Here is a 19,048-nt window from a genome sequence, read left to right on the forward strand (position 1 = left end):
GAGCTTTGATCGCATGTGCGAGCTCGCAACTGCGGGCTGACTTGCGCATGTACGAGATTGGAGGAGAGTGTGCAGGTGGTCGCAGGTGCGAGGAGTTTTCCGCACCTACGTGGTCGCAGGTGCAGCGGGAGGTGCATAGAAGTGGAAGGCGCGCAGGTACGATAGGGAGTTCCGCATCTGCGTGACCGCAGATGCGACGAGGGGTCCGCAGAAGCGGAAGTGGGCAGATGAACTAGGACCGCAGAAGCGGCTTGGGTGCTCGTAGATGCGAGTTCGCAGAAGTGGAGTGAAGGACCGCAGGAGCGGAATGGGCCGCAGATACGTGTGTGATGTCGCTTCTACGACACCGCAAAAGCGGTTAAGTGTCCGCAGAAGCGGAAATCTTCGGTAGATTATTAAAACAAGGGTTCGCGATTTTGGCTTCATTTCAAGCATGTTTTAGGCGATTCTTGAGAGGATTTTTGAAGAGTTTCTTGCAGTAAGTCCCTTGTGTTCGTTTTATATCATTAATCTTGCTTCCCCATTAATTTTTCCACCTAGTTGGTGTGTATTTAAGGTGTAAACTGGGATTTGAGGCTAGGTATTTGGAGAGTTCGATTTGGGAATTTAGGTGACGATTTGATGTCGGATTTTGATAAAGTTGGTATGGTTGGACTCGTGGTTGAATGGGCTTTCAAGTTTTGTGGCTTTTATAGAATTTTGAGACGTGGGCCCGGAGCCGGCTATTGAGTCAATTTTTTATTTTGATTAATAGCTTAGCATTTTCTTATGGAGTTGATTCCTTTAGCCCGTATTGATTATACCAAATTGTTTATGGCTAGATTCAAGGAATTCAGAAGTTGTTTCGCGAGGCAAGGGTATATTGCAGTAGAGATTTGCTCGAATTGAAGTAAGTAACAGTTCTAAATTTGGTTCTGAGAGTACAAAAACCCGTATTACGTGTCATGTATTTGGTTTGAAAGCCTGCACATGCTAGGTGATGGGCATGTGGGCGTGCACCGTAGGAATTATGACTTGGTCAAATTCTATGGAACCGTGTAGTTGAATAATCTGTTGTTATCTGTACATTCTCCATGTATTAGAGAAATTGAACCACAAATCATGTTAGAAATCATGTTTCGACTATGTGTTGGCACTGTAGGGACCCACAGAGGTCGTGTACATGTTGAATTACCTGCTAAATTATTTTTTTGTACTCAGTCACAGTTTTACTTGTATATTATATGTCAGTCTCTATTATTCCTTGTTGATACATTATATCATTCTGTTGGGCTAATTTTCATGATTACTGAGAGCCCGGAAAACTGGGGAGATTGATGACTGAGTGAGGCTGAGGGCCTGATTGTGAGATATTGATACTATATCACGTGAGTTGTCTGTGCAACACGTTAGTTGTCCGTGCGGATCTAGATATTATACTATAGCACGCGAGTTGTCCGTGCGGATTATAGGCTTGGGCTGAAGAAGCCCCTCCGGAGTTTGTACACCCCCCAATGAGCGCAGGTACCTACTGAGTGAGAGTTCCGAGTGCCAAGTGCCGAGTGGTGAGTGAATGGGAGGGCTGAGTGACTGTGGCCCTGAGAGGATGCATTTAATTTCACTATTGTTGCACTTAGCTGCCATGTATCACTGTCTTGAAATTTCTGAAAGATATTACACGTTGTTTCACTTAAACTTGTCATGGAATAATTGTTTGACCTAATTTATCGAACTTGAAAGTATGCCTACTTTCCTATGTCGAAATCACTGTAATTGAACTTTGATTGTGAAGCTCGTCACTACTTTTAGTTCTTTATTTAGTCTTGTTACTTACTGAGTTGGTTGTACTCACGCTACACCCTACACTTCGTGTGCAGATCCAGGTATTTTCAAGCACGGTGGGTGTTGATTTCAGCATATAGTTGATCTTCTGGAGATTTCGAGGTAACTACCGGCATTTCACATACCTTGTCTCTCCTTCCCTATCTTTCCGCTTGTTGTATTTAGTTTCAGACTTTATTAGACACTGTTTTCCAAACTTGTGATATATAGATGCTCATGTACTCTGTGACACCCCGGTAGTTGGGAACTTCCGCATTTCGTTTTGGGTTTCTATCCCTGTTTTATGAGAACTTTTATTTATAAACTGCTTTAATTCATTTCTGTTAAAGGTGTGGGAATTATTTCGAAATGTCGGCTTGCCTAATACCACGATAGGCACCATCACGACATGTTAGGATTTTGGGTCATGACAAATTTAACGTTAAATTAATTTATTAATTTCATACCATATCCAATAACTTTAATTAATTCCTAATTTAATTAATCTCTTTTTCTAATCGCGGATTCGCTTGCGTAGCGCGATAGTGACATTTAATAATTTTCTAAACTAATTTCCTAAGCACAAATGTAGTATATTCTCAAAAATAATGCAAATAATTGATTGTCATGATTCTGAATTCTCTTGTGAGGCGCAATTATGATAAGTTAATTAATTTTATTTTTGATCACGTATTCGCTTGCGTAGCGTGGTTATGACACGTATTATTATCCAAATCATTCTTTAATAATTCTAATAATCAAGAAATAAAAGCAGATAGGTAAAACATGGAAATCAAATAATGCATAGTTTGTCCAAAATTAATTTAAGCAGGTTTAACTCAATAAAGTGACCGTGCTAGAACTACGAGACTCGGGGAATGCATTACACCTTCTCTCCGGTCAACAGAATTCCTTACCCGAACTTTATTTTCGCAGACCAATAATAAAAGAGTCAAATCTTCTTTTGAATAGAGATTCAAATAAAAGGTGACTTAGAATACCCAAAAATCAATTTCAATTGACGACTCTGTAAACAAAATAATCTTTACTCAAATTTGTCACTTTAATTGAAAAAATATTTTAACCCACAATCTATAACATAATATATATTTTTTGGGTAGAAAAGGGGCGTGAAGTCATACTCTACTTCCGCCCTGCCGGGCCCCACTATATTAGATTATACTATATATATATATTATTGTTGTTGTTAACTTGTTATTACATATAAATTTAAAGGAGAAAAATTCTACGTCTGAAAATATAAATTTTGTTTGAAGCTTGATTTATTACCTGTGCAAACAAACCATTTTGCATGTTTAAATGAATTAAAATAATTTAAAAAAGGGAAGAAAAACCTTCAACCTAGAAAAGTCCGTGTATTTGCCTGTTTCTGGATTCGTCCTCGTTTTCAGTCGCACTGTCGTTTTTGCCTCAAATTTATCCTAGACCACTAGGTTTCGTGATTTACTGTTCTACTCGATTCGGGGGCCTGGTTCATCTGGTTAGCTGCTAAAACAATGGCGGAACGTTCCAATTCAACATCAATTGATAAAGAGAGTGTCAGTACCAGAAATAACAAACGCGAAGGCCATTTTGATAACTCCGATTCCGTGACCAAGAAGTTGAGAAATGACACGCTAGAGGAGCCGAAGGCTGAAATCTCCGTCCAAAACGACTCGAAAAATGGAAGTGAATTATATTTTGAAATAGAAGCTGATGTTGCTGAGGATAAGGGTTCAAGGCATACCATGGAGGACGCTTCCGTTGTTCTTCCTGATGCTAGCCTCGAATTTCCCGGGAAATTGAGGTTTTTCACTACGCTCGTTTATTCCCCTCCCCCCTGAGGAATTTATGCTTAATGTAGCGAGGGTTGATTCCTCTGAATTAGTGGTTAGTTGATTAATGTGGAAGATGAAGAAGTTGTATTACGTTATTACAGAGTCATTTAGTTTTTTGCCTTCTACTCTGTTGTTCTTATATGCAGAAGATTGATTTAATAGAATTCCTTGCTTGAAGAAAAGTGAAAAAGGAAAGAAAGAGACAAATTTAGGATATTGTGAAAATCAATGTATATTTTGAAAATCTCCTGTCGTTTCCTTCTAAGATATTGGGAATTTTTCTGACTATGTTATATTCCTATATAGATGTGCTCATTTTGCAATATACGATGGACATGGAGGTCGATTAGCTGCTGAGTATGCCCAGAAGCATTTACATGCCAATGTTCTATCTGCAGGCTTACCACGTGAGTTGGTGTGTTTGCTTAGTCTTATTAGTGATAGTCTAAATTTTTGTGGTGACTATTGTTCACATCTCATTTGTTGCATATTTCTGTTACTAGTAGTGGACTATTTTATATTTGGTTTTTCTTCTCTTTGTTTTAATATCATTGTCATTCTTTGAATGAATTTGCAGTTGGATGTTAAAGCAGCCAAAAAGGCGATACATGAGGGTATGATATTACTATCGCTACCAAAACTTGATAATCTTGCTCCTTACCCCGTTTTTAAGTGAACCAACTATTGATATTACTCATTTTCGGTATCTATCAGGATTTAGGAGAACCGACGAGTCTCTTCTTCAGGAAAGCGCCAAAGGTATCTTTATTCTCTGTTCCAGCTTTTTTTCACATTATTGTTTTCCTCGAAGTTTCATCACGGACCCCTTTTATCTGATTTGACAGCAAGATTTGTGTTTGCTATTCCTAATTTCTATATATCTAAAGCCATCATACTTGATCCATATATCATTTATTGTCATGGAGGATGAAAAGAGGCAATATATTCTTATGTCGGTGTTATCTTGTGGCAATTTTGGCCTGTAATTGTTTATCCTATTCCTCATTATAAATTCTAGTTCTTTTCATACTCCTCTTTCTTCAAGGTTCAACTGAATGATGTGGTTTTCTTTAATATTTTATGTTTTTGTTCTGTTCCATCTAGCCTGTCTAGCTAGTTGCACTAGGAGACTCAAGGTGTACACAAGCATCGATTTCACTAGCAGCAAAACTTTTAAACTAATGAGAAAACTCTTCGCTTCTCCATTCCATTGCATTTGCTGTGTCATTCACATCTAAATCTATTAGTGTGAAATGAAGATTTAGTATATTTTACAATATCTACAAGTTAAATGTATACATGTTTATCATGTTTGTCTCCTGTTTAGGAGGCAAAGAATTGTCGGCTAGATAGTTAATCAGATACTCACAGTAAATGATATTGGTTCATGTTTCCTTCAGAAATGCTAGTGAAAGTTGATCGTTTGCTTGAATTGCCACAATCCAGGCTCTGTATCTGATACTGAAATTATAAGCCAAAGGTTCAAGACATTTCATTGGCAAACCTGGTTGTATAGTGGATTGACAAGGTTTTACTGCTTACTACTTTTGGTTTATATAAGACATGATATTAGGTAAAAGAAGCAACGGTAAAAGCTTCTATTTCTTTTTGGAATGCTGAACTGGATAGTCTTGAATTTGTTTCAGGATTTTGTTCGTTCGGAAGACATTTTTTATCTCCTGCTTAACCTCTTTTTATGTATTTTGCATTTCTGCTTAGTCTATGCTCTTCTTCATTTCATGAAAACATTCACCTATTTGTATCTTTCATGTTCAAATGCTTTAAAGGCTGTTTCTGATATCACATCTCTGGTATTTTACTGAGGTATTAAGAATCACTTCTCTGGTATTTTAGTCTGAATTGTTAAGTGCTATCACTTCTTTGATTCATATTTCAATGTTCAACCTTTGTTTGTTATCTCAAACGATCAACTGCTTTCCATTTTCTTAGAGTCTTCTTAGGTTGATGGTTTACTTACAGTGTTAGATGCATCGACAGGTGGTTGGCAAGATGGTGCTGCTGCAGTATGTGCTTGGGTATTAGGCTCCAAAGTAAGTCTGGTTTCATAATTCTTTATGTGCTCTAGTGATTGAGTTCTTGTTTTTTGAGCTCTACCTTGATTCTCTTTCCACAATGTTTAACTTGTTGGAATGATGGTTTTGATGTTAGAAGCACATAATGCCCGAGGAACATTCAATAGTTTAAGTGTGACTCCATCAATATTAGATTGGTATGATTAATTTCTCTCGCACAGAGACATATAGAAGTGTATATCTAATCCCTTCTGGAGAAAACCTATCAAGATCTTGAAATCTTCGTGTTAAAGCTTTTGTTACATAGTGTGTGGTCCCGAAAGGGTCATATCTGGATGTTGAGTGTTAAACCAACTGCCATTCTAGTAGCTTTCTGAAGAATTTTTTTTATCTATGTTGTCTTCGTATAAAACTTACTCTTTGAATAAGCTGCAGCACCTCTCAAACACGTACATCTTTCTTATTAGTCTCACGCTGACTCTCAGGAATTTGCGTTGAATATCTAATGAAGTTTGTACCATGTCCAATTAGGTGTTTGTTGCTAATATTGGAGACGCCAAGGCAATTTTAGCTCGGTCATCTCCGGCTGACGGTTCAAACAACAGTTCTGATGGATCAACTCCAATAAAGGCCATAGTCTTGACCAGGGAACACAAGGCTATATATCCACAAGAACGTGCGCGCATCCAAAAAGTAAGCATTAGGCAATGGATACCTTTTGAAAGCTGATACGCAATTTTTGTCTCCATTTCTCATTTTTGTAAGGCAATGAATATCTTATCTTATTACTCTTAAGACTTTCTCTAAAACTTATTTGGCTTATGATAATTTCTGAACCACTTTGATAAAATAATTAGATAGTGATTCTGAATTTTGGTACTTTCAAACTGAATGCGTTCCATAATTCCTATCCAGATACAATCTTATGGGAGGCATATCTGCACTTGTAAATACCTGTCAAGTGAAGGTAGATAAAAAAGGCCATGCTGTCTTCAAAACCCACTCATTAGGGAGCAGTGGCCAGCTCAGTCAGTTATTCCTTTCCTAATTCAACGCTATTACCTATATGGACCAAGTAGTTTCCAACTGATTTTTTTTTTTAATAATAGTTTCCAACCAGGGGTGGATCTACCTTACGCGAAGCGGTGTCACGTGACACTGCTTCGTCGGAAAATTTTACTAAATATGTATATATGATTGAAATGTCGAAACAAAAGAGAACAAATAAAATAAGTGACACCACTTGACACAAAGTACTAAGCAAGTCGTGCGGTTAAGTGCCTCAGTTTACTAAATGCGGTCATAAGTTCGAAGCTACACAGCATCAGTTTTTGCTTTAAAATTTTTGTGCTTAATCTACAAATAAGATACAGCTGCTTGGTTTGAACTATTGGCCTTTTAATTGTTAACAAAACATTGAACGGACGGGTCGAGAGTCATATTTGCTCGCTTCAGCGACATAAAGTTATTTGAATATGGAAGGATGATGTTGCTTCCATAAGTAGTTTGGCTATTTTTTTTCCCTTGCTGTTCATCTTTATTTTCGACGATAAAATTTATTAAAAATAATTTGCAAAATCAAACGAATGATGAGTTTTTAATTGAATGTTGTGGTGCCTTATTTAGAAAAAAAGTATTTAGTATTATTTCTAATGAGCTTATATTGAATGCATTTCAAAAAATAATAACTTATTGAGAAGAGTTGTATTAATATACTTGAGTTGTGTTTTATTAATATGATTCATATCGTGTTCTTTTTTTAATAGATTTGCTTACTGATTCACGGTTTAAAATGGTTACACCGCTTATGAAAAATCCTTGTGTACGCCACTGTTTCCAACTGAATTTTTCTTGTCATAAGTTGAACTTAGTGCCACATGCTTCTATTGCTTCTCTGTGATGGGTATGGACCTTCTGCTTATGAACATCCATGTTCTTGTAGGCTGGGGGATCTGTCAGTTCTAATGGACGACTACAAGCGCGCCTTGAAGTTTCCAGAGCTTTCGGAGATCGACAGTTCAAGAAGGTTGTATGCTGAGAGACAATCTTTTCTTTTTTAATTTTTTTACTGGTCATTATGATGACTGTAATTGTTTCTTTCTGTTTATTCATTTGCAAGTAATAATGCGTTTTGCTAGGTTGTATAGAGATTTAATTCAGCATCCTAAGGAAATACAATTGAATTGTAGCTGCTCCTTTGTTGTTATTTCCTTTCCCCTGAAATATCTTCATGTAAAGAGGATTATCACTTCTTTTAAAATGCTTAATTCATGGAAGGCTCTATAGAATGAATACAACACAAACATCAGGTATAAGACGTTAGATGCAAAGGCATGAGAACTGTTTAGAATTTACGATCCCAAAACACTAGGACAACACGATTTGGCTGATGAAATTTTTTACAAACAGTATATATTGCAAATGCACCATCAAAATTATCCCTCCTTTCCGACAGGTGATAGATTCATTTGTGTTACTCTATCTGTCCAACGATAAACTTTGACTTTTGGATGGATGAAAGTGATCCACATCTACTGATCTACACGTATTATATGTAAATGCCTGTGCATGTATCTAATGTACCATTCACAAGTTTCAGGACTTTCAAATTCATTTAATCATCAAAATTCCATCATTTTCATGTAAAGGAATTCAATATGCAGGTTGGTGTTATTGCAACTCCAGATGTTCATTCATTTGACCTTACTGAGAGAGACCACTTCATCATTCTTGGCTGTGATGGCTTGTGGGGGGTATCTTTGTTTGTTTTTCTTCTGTCATATTCTTATGTTTATGCATACAACCATGATGCTTTCGGTGCCCTTCCTGGGGATATTATTTTTTCCCTCTGATTGTAGGTTTTTGGGCCAAGTGATGCTGTTGATTTTGTTCAGAAGCTACTAAAGGTATGTCATGTTCTCTCTTCCCCCCCCCCCCCCCCCCAACTCAAGTCACTCTCTTTTTCTCCCTGGAAAGTTCAAGCAGTCTTCAAAAGATTTTAACTTGAGACTGATTTCTGGTAGCAGCCTGCTTAACGTTTGCATCTCTTTGATAGGAGGGGCTACCTGTGTCAGTTGTGAGTCGTCGCCTTGTGCGAGAGGCAGTCCGTGAGCGTCAATGCAAAGATAACTGCTCCGCTGTTGTAATTGCTTTTAGGAAAAAACAGTAGAACTCCAATATTTGTTAACAAAGAATCTTAGAAGAATCTAGGCAACCAAATTTGGTCTTGCTCTTTCGTTCATGTTCATTATAATTGTGGGTTGTATCTTCATGCCTTCTAGTTTAGTTGCAGATTGTACGGTTAAGATTTCTTGGCTTTTGACCAACAATTTGTTGGTAGAATAGGCAGTCTTAAAAAGTCTTCTCTGCTCAAGACTGTTTTGCATGCAGTATAAAGCTGCTTGTGTTTTATAAAGTAAACTTGTGCTTCTTCAGTTTGTTAAGTAATTGAGCAGCTAGTGTGATCAGTGTTTGGTTCATAAAGTTATACCTCTGGGTTCCATTGAAGCATTATTTGGAGAGGTTGCCATTCTTTCATGGTCGTTTTCCTGACTTTTTCAAATTGCTGATGGAGAAATAAAAGTGGGTAATGTTAGAGTAACTATAACCCCAAGCCTCAGAGAAACTAGAAATACAAATTGTGAAAACTGTGAAGGAAAATGTTTCTGTTTCTTTATTTATTTACTTATTTAATTGCAGAGTGTCTTTCCCTTCTCCCTTTTACCCCACCTCCCACAAAAGAACTTTTTATCCTGGTTATACTTAAATATTGATTGATATGCAGCCGTGACAAATATTTGCTAGAGGAATAATGGAACATGATCTAATTTAGAGCAACTTTGTGCATGACAACAAAATCGTCATATTGTGAGAGTTGTATATATGTTTTGGTAATATTCTCATTCATGTACCGTGAACCATCTTGGTTAATAGTTTAATGGGCAGTTTCCTTTCTTTCTTTTTTTCTTTTTTGACGTAGTGAAAAGAGATGAGAATATACTTCTTCTAAGCTTGGGAATCTATATATAAGACTTACCTAATCTGAATAACATGGGTTATGTCTCCTGACTCAAGATTCGCTAGGACAAACTATGATTGCCCGTGAAAAGATTCTATCAAAAGGTCTAACGATCCAACGTCTTTGGGGTTGCAAACAATTGCTCTCATTTTGATTTCTTAATTGATTAGTGTATGATTCTGATTGCTCCCCTTTTGGCCTTTGCCAACTGACACAGTCCTCCTATAGTGGACGTTAATTTTCAGTTTCAAAACAAAATTCTGATAATAGTCTAATATTGTAAAGTTGGGTATTTTATTACTGTAAAACAATAGGAAGGACCATATGGGATCTATGATTCTTCGCTGTTTTCTTTTCCTAACACGATTAAGGGTATCCGGCAGCAGATGAGGGATTTGCTCCAACCAAATAGTTTTCATATTTCCTTTATCACTTTGTAAAATACGCTAAATCTTAAAGAGTTTTAGCTTCTATAAACAGATATCATAAAATTTTACATTATTAAGTCATTTAGTAAAGATAACTACATCAAATTATCCATAAAAGGTGAAATTAGTAATAAACATTCTAAAGGTATTTATGCAGCTTAATTCAACTGGCAAATGGTTGATAGTTTTTCTTCAATGGGTAAGTAAAACAATAATAACGTCTCAATCCCAAACAAGGGGTCGATTCTTCTAGGGTGCGTGAAAATAAAAATAGAAGAAAAACTTTCTCATTTCTTACTTAAAAACTAACTAATGAAAAGATAACATACAAATTAATAAAAAGGTCCTACAGAATAGCTGCCAAAATTCAAGAAATGTCATAAAATAGGTGTCGGTTTCTCTTATGGTATAACTACCAAACCAACATGTTGTCTCCCTAACAAAGTCCAAAGTCTCAAGTCAACGAATCATACGAGATTTAGATAAAACAATCTCACAATATACAGATTTGCATGCAAAGTATAGAGCAACTAAATCAATAAATGCACATTATACATTGAGGGACTTAAATTATTTAGAATCACATAATAATATGTCTAAATGATCACTTTGCATATGCCAGTGATGTTGTTGTGTTTTCTCCCTCAATTATTCATCAATTTAATTCACTTATTTTTTATCAAATGGCATCTTTCACTGCTCTCTGGACTTTGTATATATATGGGGACAATTTTTAGTACTTATAGTGCTTGAGGATCTAAGTAAAAAGGAAATTAGAAAACAAAAATCAAAAGATATGGAACCAAAAAGTGGCATCCCTTGCATTCCAGGAAAAGTGAAACTTCTTATAGCATTGCTTGTTTTGCAGCTCTGTTATGCAGGATTTCACATAGTTTCAAGACTTGCACTCAATATTGGTGTCAGCAAAATAGTGTATCCAGTTTATAGAAACATCATTGCTTTGCTTTTGTTAGGACCCTTTGCTTATTTCTTGGAAAAGTGAGTCTTTGATTTCAAAAACAACTTAGATTTTTATTCTTTTTTCCTTCTGTCTTGGTTTATAACCTTTTCTGCACTTCTGTTATATGGTTTATACAGGAAAGAAAGACCACCCCTCACATTTTCTCTACTGGTTCAGTTTTTCCTTCTTGCATTAATAGGGTAAGCAAGTAGAAATTGGAGTACTTTCCAATATCCACTTTTCTTAAATGAGCTTTGCTGATCATTATAATTCTCTTTTTTTTCTTGGCAGAATCACAGCAAACCAAGGATTTTATATATTAGGGTTGTATTATGCATCCCCTACCTTTGCTTCAGCAATGCAAAACTCAGTTCCTGCTATTACTTTTATCATGGCTTCTATTCTAAGGTATGGGTTGAAAAGTGTAATGCACAACTCAATATATCCAAATACATATCTCATTTCCACCATTAATTTAAACTTTTAAAGATTACTTTATATGCATTAACAGTGTAAAAATTATTTATACAACCATGTCGCTTACGAGATAGGTAATTACAAGGCATTATGTATGAATGGAAACTAACATGCTATCACATGTTAAACTATACTGATAGTGTAAAAAATATTTATAGTTTTAATGCATATAGCAAAAAACTTCAAATTTTTATAGCAACCATAGACTAAAGTACATGCTTGTACTGTTGTACATTTCAGGCTAGAAAGAGTACATTTTATGAGGAGAGATGGCATGGCAAAAATTCTGGGAACCATAGCAAGTGTTGGAGGTGCCACCATTATTACCCTTTACAAAGGCCCTCCACTATTAAGAGGAAGCAATTCTTCTGCAGAAGATATGGCTGCTTCTCATGAGAAAATGTTGAATTGGACATGGGGTTGTGTTTATTTGCTTGGTCATTGTTTATCATGGGCTGGTTGGATGGTGCTTCAGGTATATAACCAGCGATGAAAGAGTTTAACTTCTATATACTGATAATGTAATACTCTGTCAGGTCACATAAAAGAATAACTGCACACAATAAGCGTAACTAGTCACCCTAAAAATAAGGCAAACAACCTGATATAACATGTTATATTACATTGGTAGCGTAAAAATTCTTTATATAGTCAGTGTATATAAGTTAAATTCATGATGGGAGCATGATGGTATAATCAAGTTGAATGGAGGGCAGCCCGGTGCATTAAGCTCCCGCTATGCATGGGGTCCGGGGAAGGACAGGACTACAAGGTCTATCGTACACAACATTACCCTGCATTTATGCAAGAGGCTGTTTTTACGACTCGAACCCGTGACCTCTTGGTATAATCAAGTTGAATGAAACCAAAATTAATACAATACTTGTTAGTAAGATCAAGCAGTCTCCACATGGCTGCTGGAACCATAAGTCTGTTTATAGTTAATTCTGACAATTTATAGCACTCGTATTAGTGACTAATGAAACTTGGTAAATAATGCAGGCTCCTATTGTGAAGCAGTACCCAGCCAAGCTCTCACTTACCTCATTCACTTGCTTCTTTGGATTAATTCAGTTCTCAGTTATAGCAGCTTTTACAGAAAGGGATCCAACACGTTGGAAGATCCATTCTGGAGAGGAGGTTTATCTGATTTTATATGCTGTAAGACCCTAATCCAAGCTTTAATTCCCTGTTTTCACATAATTTTAGTTAACATGAATGGCTAATTATATTGGCTGTAATTGCATTAGGGTATTGTCTCTTCTGGAATAGTATTATCTCTTCAGACTTGGTGCATTCAGAAAGGAGGACCAGTGTATGTTGCCACCTTCCAGCCTGTGCAAACTGTATTAGTTGCTGTCATGGCTTTTGTAGTTCTTGGTGATCAGTTGTACTCTGGAGGGTAAGTCAAGAAATAATGAAAAAAATCAACTCTTGCTCATAATTGTTGATAAATAACAGTAAAGTCGCAAAACAATACTATGAGAATAGTATGTAAAAAGCAGTTACTTTAATGTGGCCAAAAGTAGTTGTGATTTTACTGTTAGCATGGATAAAATTGGTGACTATTGCTTAGAATATGTAGTCCATGAATCTCAAACTTGTCAAACTATATGAATGCAGGATACTTGGCGGACTTCTGATTGTGGTTGGACTTTACCTAGTGTTGTGGGGTAAAAATGAAGAGAAAAGAATTGTCAACAAACATACTGAAGAGGCAACATTGACAAAACATCTTCTTGCTTCCAGCAGCGAGGAATCCTCGGTTGGAGCTGACGTTTGCTAACAAAATATGTCAAATACAGTTCACACATAAACTTTTTTCATTGAAATATTATTTCTTATTTTATGGTTTTTTCTAAAATTAAAGCTGCAAGGTCAGTCGAACGTGGCATGGACGCTGTAGCAAGAACATTGAACAGAAACCAAATTAGTTGAAGTTTAGATTACGAGCCATGAGTACTCAATTGGTCGTCTGGCAGCTTAAAAGCTTTTGACAAAGTGAAGTACTTGTTGGAACTATTGCTTTTTCAAATTATTTGTACAATTATACTTTCATGTAAACCTTGGAGAAGGAAACAGTTAATTGGTGTACTACTGACTTGGGAAGCATTCCCCTCTTGTTTCTTTGGGCTTGTGAAATTAAACACTGTGATTGACATGGCACAAGCATCTGTGTTTGGTGTTCAGATGATACTTAACCGTTACCTTCAAATTTGAGGAAAAGAAAGAAAAATATAATTCTCTGGATAGTCACCTTAAAGCAGAACTACTTTGAAGTCCTCGCCGTTATTGCAGTTACATTACAATATCAGATAATCTCAAGAGTTTGACTCCATAACAAACTGTAGTCAAACAACAAATTGTAACATAGATTACTCCCTTCCTTTTATGGGGCAACAGTTGATTGGGCAGGTTTGACTAAAACCTAAAGTACTAAATACTGGCACTAATGGTTTCTAAGAGACTCGGAAGTAGTAGGTGAAATTTGAAAGTCCAGTTCCTCCAGAGGTATTCTTCCTAGAAAGATCAGGTGCCCCCTTAACAATAGACCTTGGCTCCCTCATCAAAAAACAATAGACCTTGGCTCTTGAACACAATAAAATGATCAAACAGTTTGGTAAGATAAGCCAACAATCTAGTCGTCGGGCAGATAACACTTCGATTGAGCCTAGAGTGGTACAAAAAAAGAAGAATGAAACCAAAATAGAGTAGCACATACACAGACAAATCAGCAACTCATACTCCTATTTTACAAGGAGTGACAATACTCACCCAGCCAAACCAGGTAGCCCAAACTGACCAATCTTTCTCAACCTCCTTTACTCGCATTTCTTCTATTTGCTCTCTTCGTATATAAGCTTCTGTCACCCTGCCATTACTCATGGCATGCCCACTCCTCTCACCCACCCCACCCCAACCAACAGAATACCCCCGACTCGGGGGATGAACAGAAAAAGGCTTTCAACGTCACTCTTTTTGAGCCCTTACCCTTAACAAAGTTTTGTAACTTTTTGTTGTTCATTCATGCAAGAAAAAAGATCATATTTAACATTTACTCTACTTTAGGCATTAGAATGAATTAATACTCTTTTCCCATACTCTTTTCCCAGGGGATGGGAGAAAAAGAAATGTGTGTGTCTAACCAATAGACATCTGATATCACACCAGATCCACAATTTGCCCAAGGGCAAATAAGTAGAGATGAGAACATTCGTCAGCACACACAAATGTAAACGAGATACCAAACTCTCTTGGTGGGTCATAAGACAACAGAGTGCAAGAAGCAGGTGGTAAAGAAAAAATTTAAACAGGAAGCGCCATTTGACAACTAATTGGCACATAAATTGCTGGAGGAAAACCAAATACACCAACTAAGGAGCATCTGATTACTAATATTGATAAATGATAGTGGTCCACATGTTACATGCTGCATCATGTTCCCAACAAAGACATACGAAGAGCAGTCATGCACCCAAAACTAGGATTAAGTGAAATGAAGAACCCCAACAAGTAAAAATTAGCTAAGCAAAACTGAAATTCAAAGTTCAGCATATATTCTGAAATAAGGAAGAACCAGAGAACCACTAATTCTTGAAGCACACAAATCAAAAACAAAATATATGAGAAAACAATCCTCTAATTTTCCAGCAACTTCACATGACATCACTCTACCTCACCGTAACTATGTCATCAATCTTCAAAATCATCCGCACACATTCAGTGGCCAAGCTAATTGCACTTGTGCTCACCAGCAGTGGCTGCACCACATTCTCCTCCAAGATGTTAGTGATCTGTCCCTTCCTCACATTGATCCCCGTGTTGATCTCTCCCTGTGCATGCCTGTTCCTCAACTCAGTCACAATCGCAATTGGGTTCAACCCAGCATTCTCAGCCAAAGTATACGGTACGACTTCGAGAGCTTCAGCAAATGACCTCACACAATACCCTTCCATTCCCTGTAGAACCTTTGCCCATGCACCCAACTGCCTAGAAAGTTCAATCTCAGGTGCCCCTCCACCTGCAATCAAAAACCTCTTGCTCACCAAACATCTTACAACACACAACGCATCATGCAAACTCCTTTCTGCCTCATCAAGGACCAGTTGGTTTGACCCACGAACCAGCACAGAAGTGGTCCTGCCCATATCCTGAATCCCTGTGATCTTCACGATCTTGCCACCATCCCCAAGAGATATCTCCTCAACCAAATCAGCAAATCCGAGTTTCTCCGCCCTGAAATGATCAATATTGGCAATAGGCAGACAATTTAAGGTCTTGGTAATGAACTCAATTTCATCCCTCTCAACATCTTTAATCACCATAATCTTAGCCTTTGCCAAATAATGCAGAGACAATTCAGTCACTGCATCCCTCAGAATACTCTTCTGAATCAACAAAACGTTACACCCAGTCGCCTTAATCTTCTTAATCATGCCCAAAATGTAATTCCTCTCTTCTTTCAAAATCCTATCCATCTGAGTATAATCAGAAACCACTATGCTCTGCTCAATATCAGTTTTTGGAGGTGAAATTTGGAACTGAATCACAGCAATTTTAGCTTTCTCAACACGCGTGAGACCGCCCGAGGCATGACTGACCTTCTTGTCAAAAACTAAACCTTTTACCAACTCTGTATCATCAACAGTACCACCCAATTTCTTAACAATTTTAATGTCTCTTAGATCAACGACTTCAGGTTTTGCAGGGTCCACAACAGAAAGCACAGAATCAACAGCTAAAGGAGCTAAAAGAGTAGAGTACTGCGATACTACCTTACTGTTAAGGGCCGTGCTCGCTGATTTCACGAGGGAATCACGGTCAGTGAGCTCAAGTGGAATGGCCATGGCTGTGAGAACCTCAACAGCCTTCGTAGACACCTTGTGCAAGGAATCGGAAATGACAGTTGGGTGAATACCGGCGGAGAGAAGAGAAAGGCACTGTTTGAGCAATGCACCGGCGATAACAACGACGGTGGTGGTTCCGTCTCCGGCGACAACGTCTTGTGACTTGGAAAGCTCAACGAGGAACTTAGCGGCAGGTTGAAGGACCTCCATTTTGTTCAAAATAGTGGCTCCATCGTTGGTGATAATAACTTCTCCGTTTGCTGTAGAGATCATCTTGTCCATTCCTTTAGGTCCGAGACTTGTACGGACGGCGTTGGCTACGGCCTGTGCGGCGGCAATGTTGGCCATGCGGATGTCGTCCTTACGCTTATTGTCGACGAACGTCTCGGTTTTAGATGAAGGAGCGGCGCGGGGTGCCGAAACTGCCGCTGAAGATGCCATTTTCAGATCGAGATTGACGAAACCCTAGATGGAATACTACTAGATCGAGATGATTTAGAGTGAGTGGGAAAATGGGAACTGTGTGCGTCGAAACCCTAGCGAAGTAGAGAGGAGAGCGTGGGTTCCGGACAAATTGAATTTTGGGGAGGGGGTTTTGGGCTTTTTACCTTCCGATTTTTTTTCATTTTTCTGTTTCTACCCTGGCTTCTTTTCTTATAACTTGTTTGGCGAAACTTCTAAAATCTGCTTATTTTGGGAAATATATTTTTCAAAAATACTTTTTAAAAAATATTTTTGACAAAAATTAATTTATATTTAGTTAATTAATTTAAAAATTATTTTTTAGCAGTAATTAATATTTGATCAAATTTTTAAAAATTGCTTCTAAGCGTATTTTTTTCAAAAGTGTTTCTCATAAAAGTGCTTTTTGAGAGAAACTACATTTTTCTACTTCTCAAAATCTGCTTCTGCTTCTCCTCAAAAGCACAATTTTTCCTTCTAAAAGTTTGGCCAAACATCTCAATGTGCTTTTGGCCCCAAAAAGCTTGGCCAAACGGGCTATTATTATGTTTCTACCTCGATTTATAGCTTGTTTGGCCAAGTTTCTAAAATCTGCTTATTTTGAAAAGTGTTTTAAAATTATTTTTTAAAAAAATAAATTTGTATTTGACTAATAAATTTAAAAAGTATTTTTGTGCAACAATTATTGTTTGGCCAAACTTTTAAAAAGTTCTTCTAAGTATATTTTTTTCAAAAGTGTTTCTCGATAAAGCTATTTTTTTCTACTTCTCGAAAACTGCTTCCGTTTCTACTCAAAATTACTTTTTTCCCCTTAAAAAAACTTGGTCAAATGCCTTAACTTTGGAAAAAAATACTTTTGGCTAAGAAAAAAACTTGGTCAAACAGGCTATTAAACAATGTATATATTTTTCGCCCAAAAATGGAATAACATAAGGTCTTTTGAAGAAGAAAGTAACCGTGTGGGAAATAATACAAGAGATTGCTCATGTAAATGTATGTATTGAAATTACTTTATTGGAGTTGACTAATAAATTGTGATCCGAATTTATATCAATTATAACATATATAAATGACTATAAATGACAAAATCTACACAAACACACTAATTGTTTTAATGCATTGCTTATGTGCATGTAATTATTTTTCTTCTACATAATCTTGTGCAACCTTTTCTTGTTTCCCATCACCAAAAATATAGTTAAGATATTAGTTAAGATGGGTTGAATTTATGATATTATGGTAAAAAGGGGAGAATTACACAAAAATATAGTCCACCCACATATATTGCAGCAGAATAATCTAGTTACAACTTTGCAAATACGTAGCCCATTAACAATAGGCCAAAGTTTGAAAAATTAGCATTTTTTTAAATTATGGAAATATCTCATTTGTTGTTGTTTGTTGTCACTGTTACCTAACCTTGAACCCTTTACCTAATAGGTAGGAGAGAAGTCTGCTTCTTATTATTTTTTTATTCAATAAATCTTCAAACACGAAAATTAGGTGATTTTTTATTGTTCTTCCCCAAGTTTGTATATATTCCTATTCCATCTACAAAAAAATAAATTAATATATAATGCAACTCGAGAACCTTAAATTTTTTTCTTTTCCAAGTTCCAAATAGCAGAAGTAAAAATAAAATTTGAAAAAATTATTGCACATGATTTGGGAGATAAATCAACACGGAAAGTCGATTTATACGTAGATTGTTCGAGAAAAAATAAAAATTGAACATATGAAATTTTCAATTTTAGACTTAGCTTCACATGTGCATTACATGTATAATTATGTATAACTTTGTATAAACTTGTATATACAATCTCTAATAATGTATACTAGAAAAACAAGACAAAGAAGAAAAATAGAAGAAAGTGTCAAACTTTCATGGATGCCTATTATACACATACAATGTATATACACACTTATACATTAAAAAACATAGATAATTTGTATAACATCGTACGCAGATATACACACTTATACATCTTTATACAATATTGTATAAGTGTGTATAAATATTACCCATACAACATTTACACTAGAAAACACCTTCTGTTCATCACTACATTGTAGTTTTGGGTGGTTGGTGGTGTTGAGTTTTCCCAGCGAGGTTTTGGCATTCAAATCTGGGCTTCATTAGTACCAAAGAATGATACAAAAACTGATAAAAATAAGAAAATACGA

At 36.5% G+C, this 19,048-nt stretch overlaps 2 protein-coding genes across 6 annotated transcripts; one reads left to right on the forward strand and one right to left on the reverse strand.

The window, feature by feature from the left end:
• The first annotated feature begins 3,124 nt into the window (after nt 1-3,124).
• Nucleotides 3,125-13,752, forward strand: LOC104085001 (WAT1-related protein At3g18200). 5 transcript variants are annotated; one of them, XM_070197706.1, is made up of 17 exons: nt 3,569-3,607; nt 3,945-4,045; nt 4,216-4,252; nt 4,353-4,397; nt 5,039-5,211; nt 5,637-5,689; nt 6,203-6,364; nt 7,614-7,697; nt 8,335-8,424; nt 8,530-8,577; nt 10,986-11,116; nt 11,216-11,278; nt 11,370-11,486; nt 11,796-12,030; nt 12,558-12,716; nt 12,806-12,957; nt 13,179-13,752. In XM_070197706.1, the coding sequence occupies exons 5-17, from the start codon at nt 5,202-5,204 to the stop codon at nt 13,339-13,341; spliced, it is 1,467 nt and encodes a 488-aa protein (XP_070053807.1). In that variant the 5' UTR covers nt 3,569-3,607; nt 3,945-4,045; nt 4,216-4,252; nt 4,353-4,397; nt 5,039-5,201; the 3' UTR covers nt 13,342-13,752. The 5 variants fall into 5 exon arrangements, with proteins under 5 accessions (XP_033509003.1, XP_018622462.1, XP_070053807.1 ...); XM_018766946.3 differs by lacking the exon at nt 5,039-5,211 and having other exon boundaries at nt 3,127-3,607; nt 3,945-4,053; XM_018766948.3 differs by lacking the exon at nt 5,039-5,211.
• Nucleotides 13,753-14,902: 1,150 nt separating this feature from the next.
• Nucleotides 14,903-16,990, reverse strand: LOC104084998 (T-complex protein 1 subunit delta). The gene has a single exon (XM_009588962.4). It carries the CDS (start codon nt 16,841-16,843, stop codon nt 15,227-15,229), a length of 1,617 nt encoding a protein of 538 aa, XP_009587257.1. The 5' UTR covers nt 16,844-16,990; the 3' UTR covers nt 14,903-15,226.
• Between the last annotated feature and the right edge of the window lie 2,058 nt (nt 16,991-19,048).

This window comes from Nicotiana tomentosiformis, chromosome 3, assembly GCF_000390325.3.
Source record: "Nicotiana tomentosiformis chromosome 3, ASM39032v3, whole genome shotgun sequence".
Taxonomy (NCBI): domain Eukaryota; kingdom Viridiplantae; phylum Streptophyta; class Magnoliopsida; order Solanales; family Solanaceae; genus Nicotiana; species Nicotiana tomentosiformis.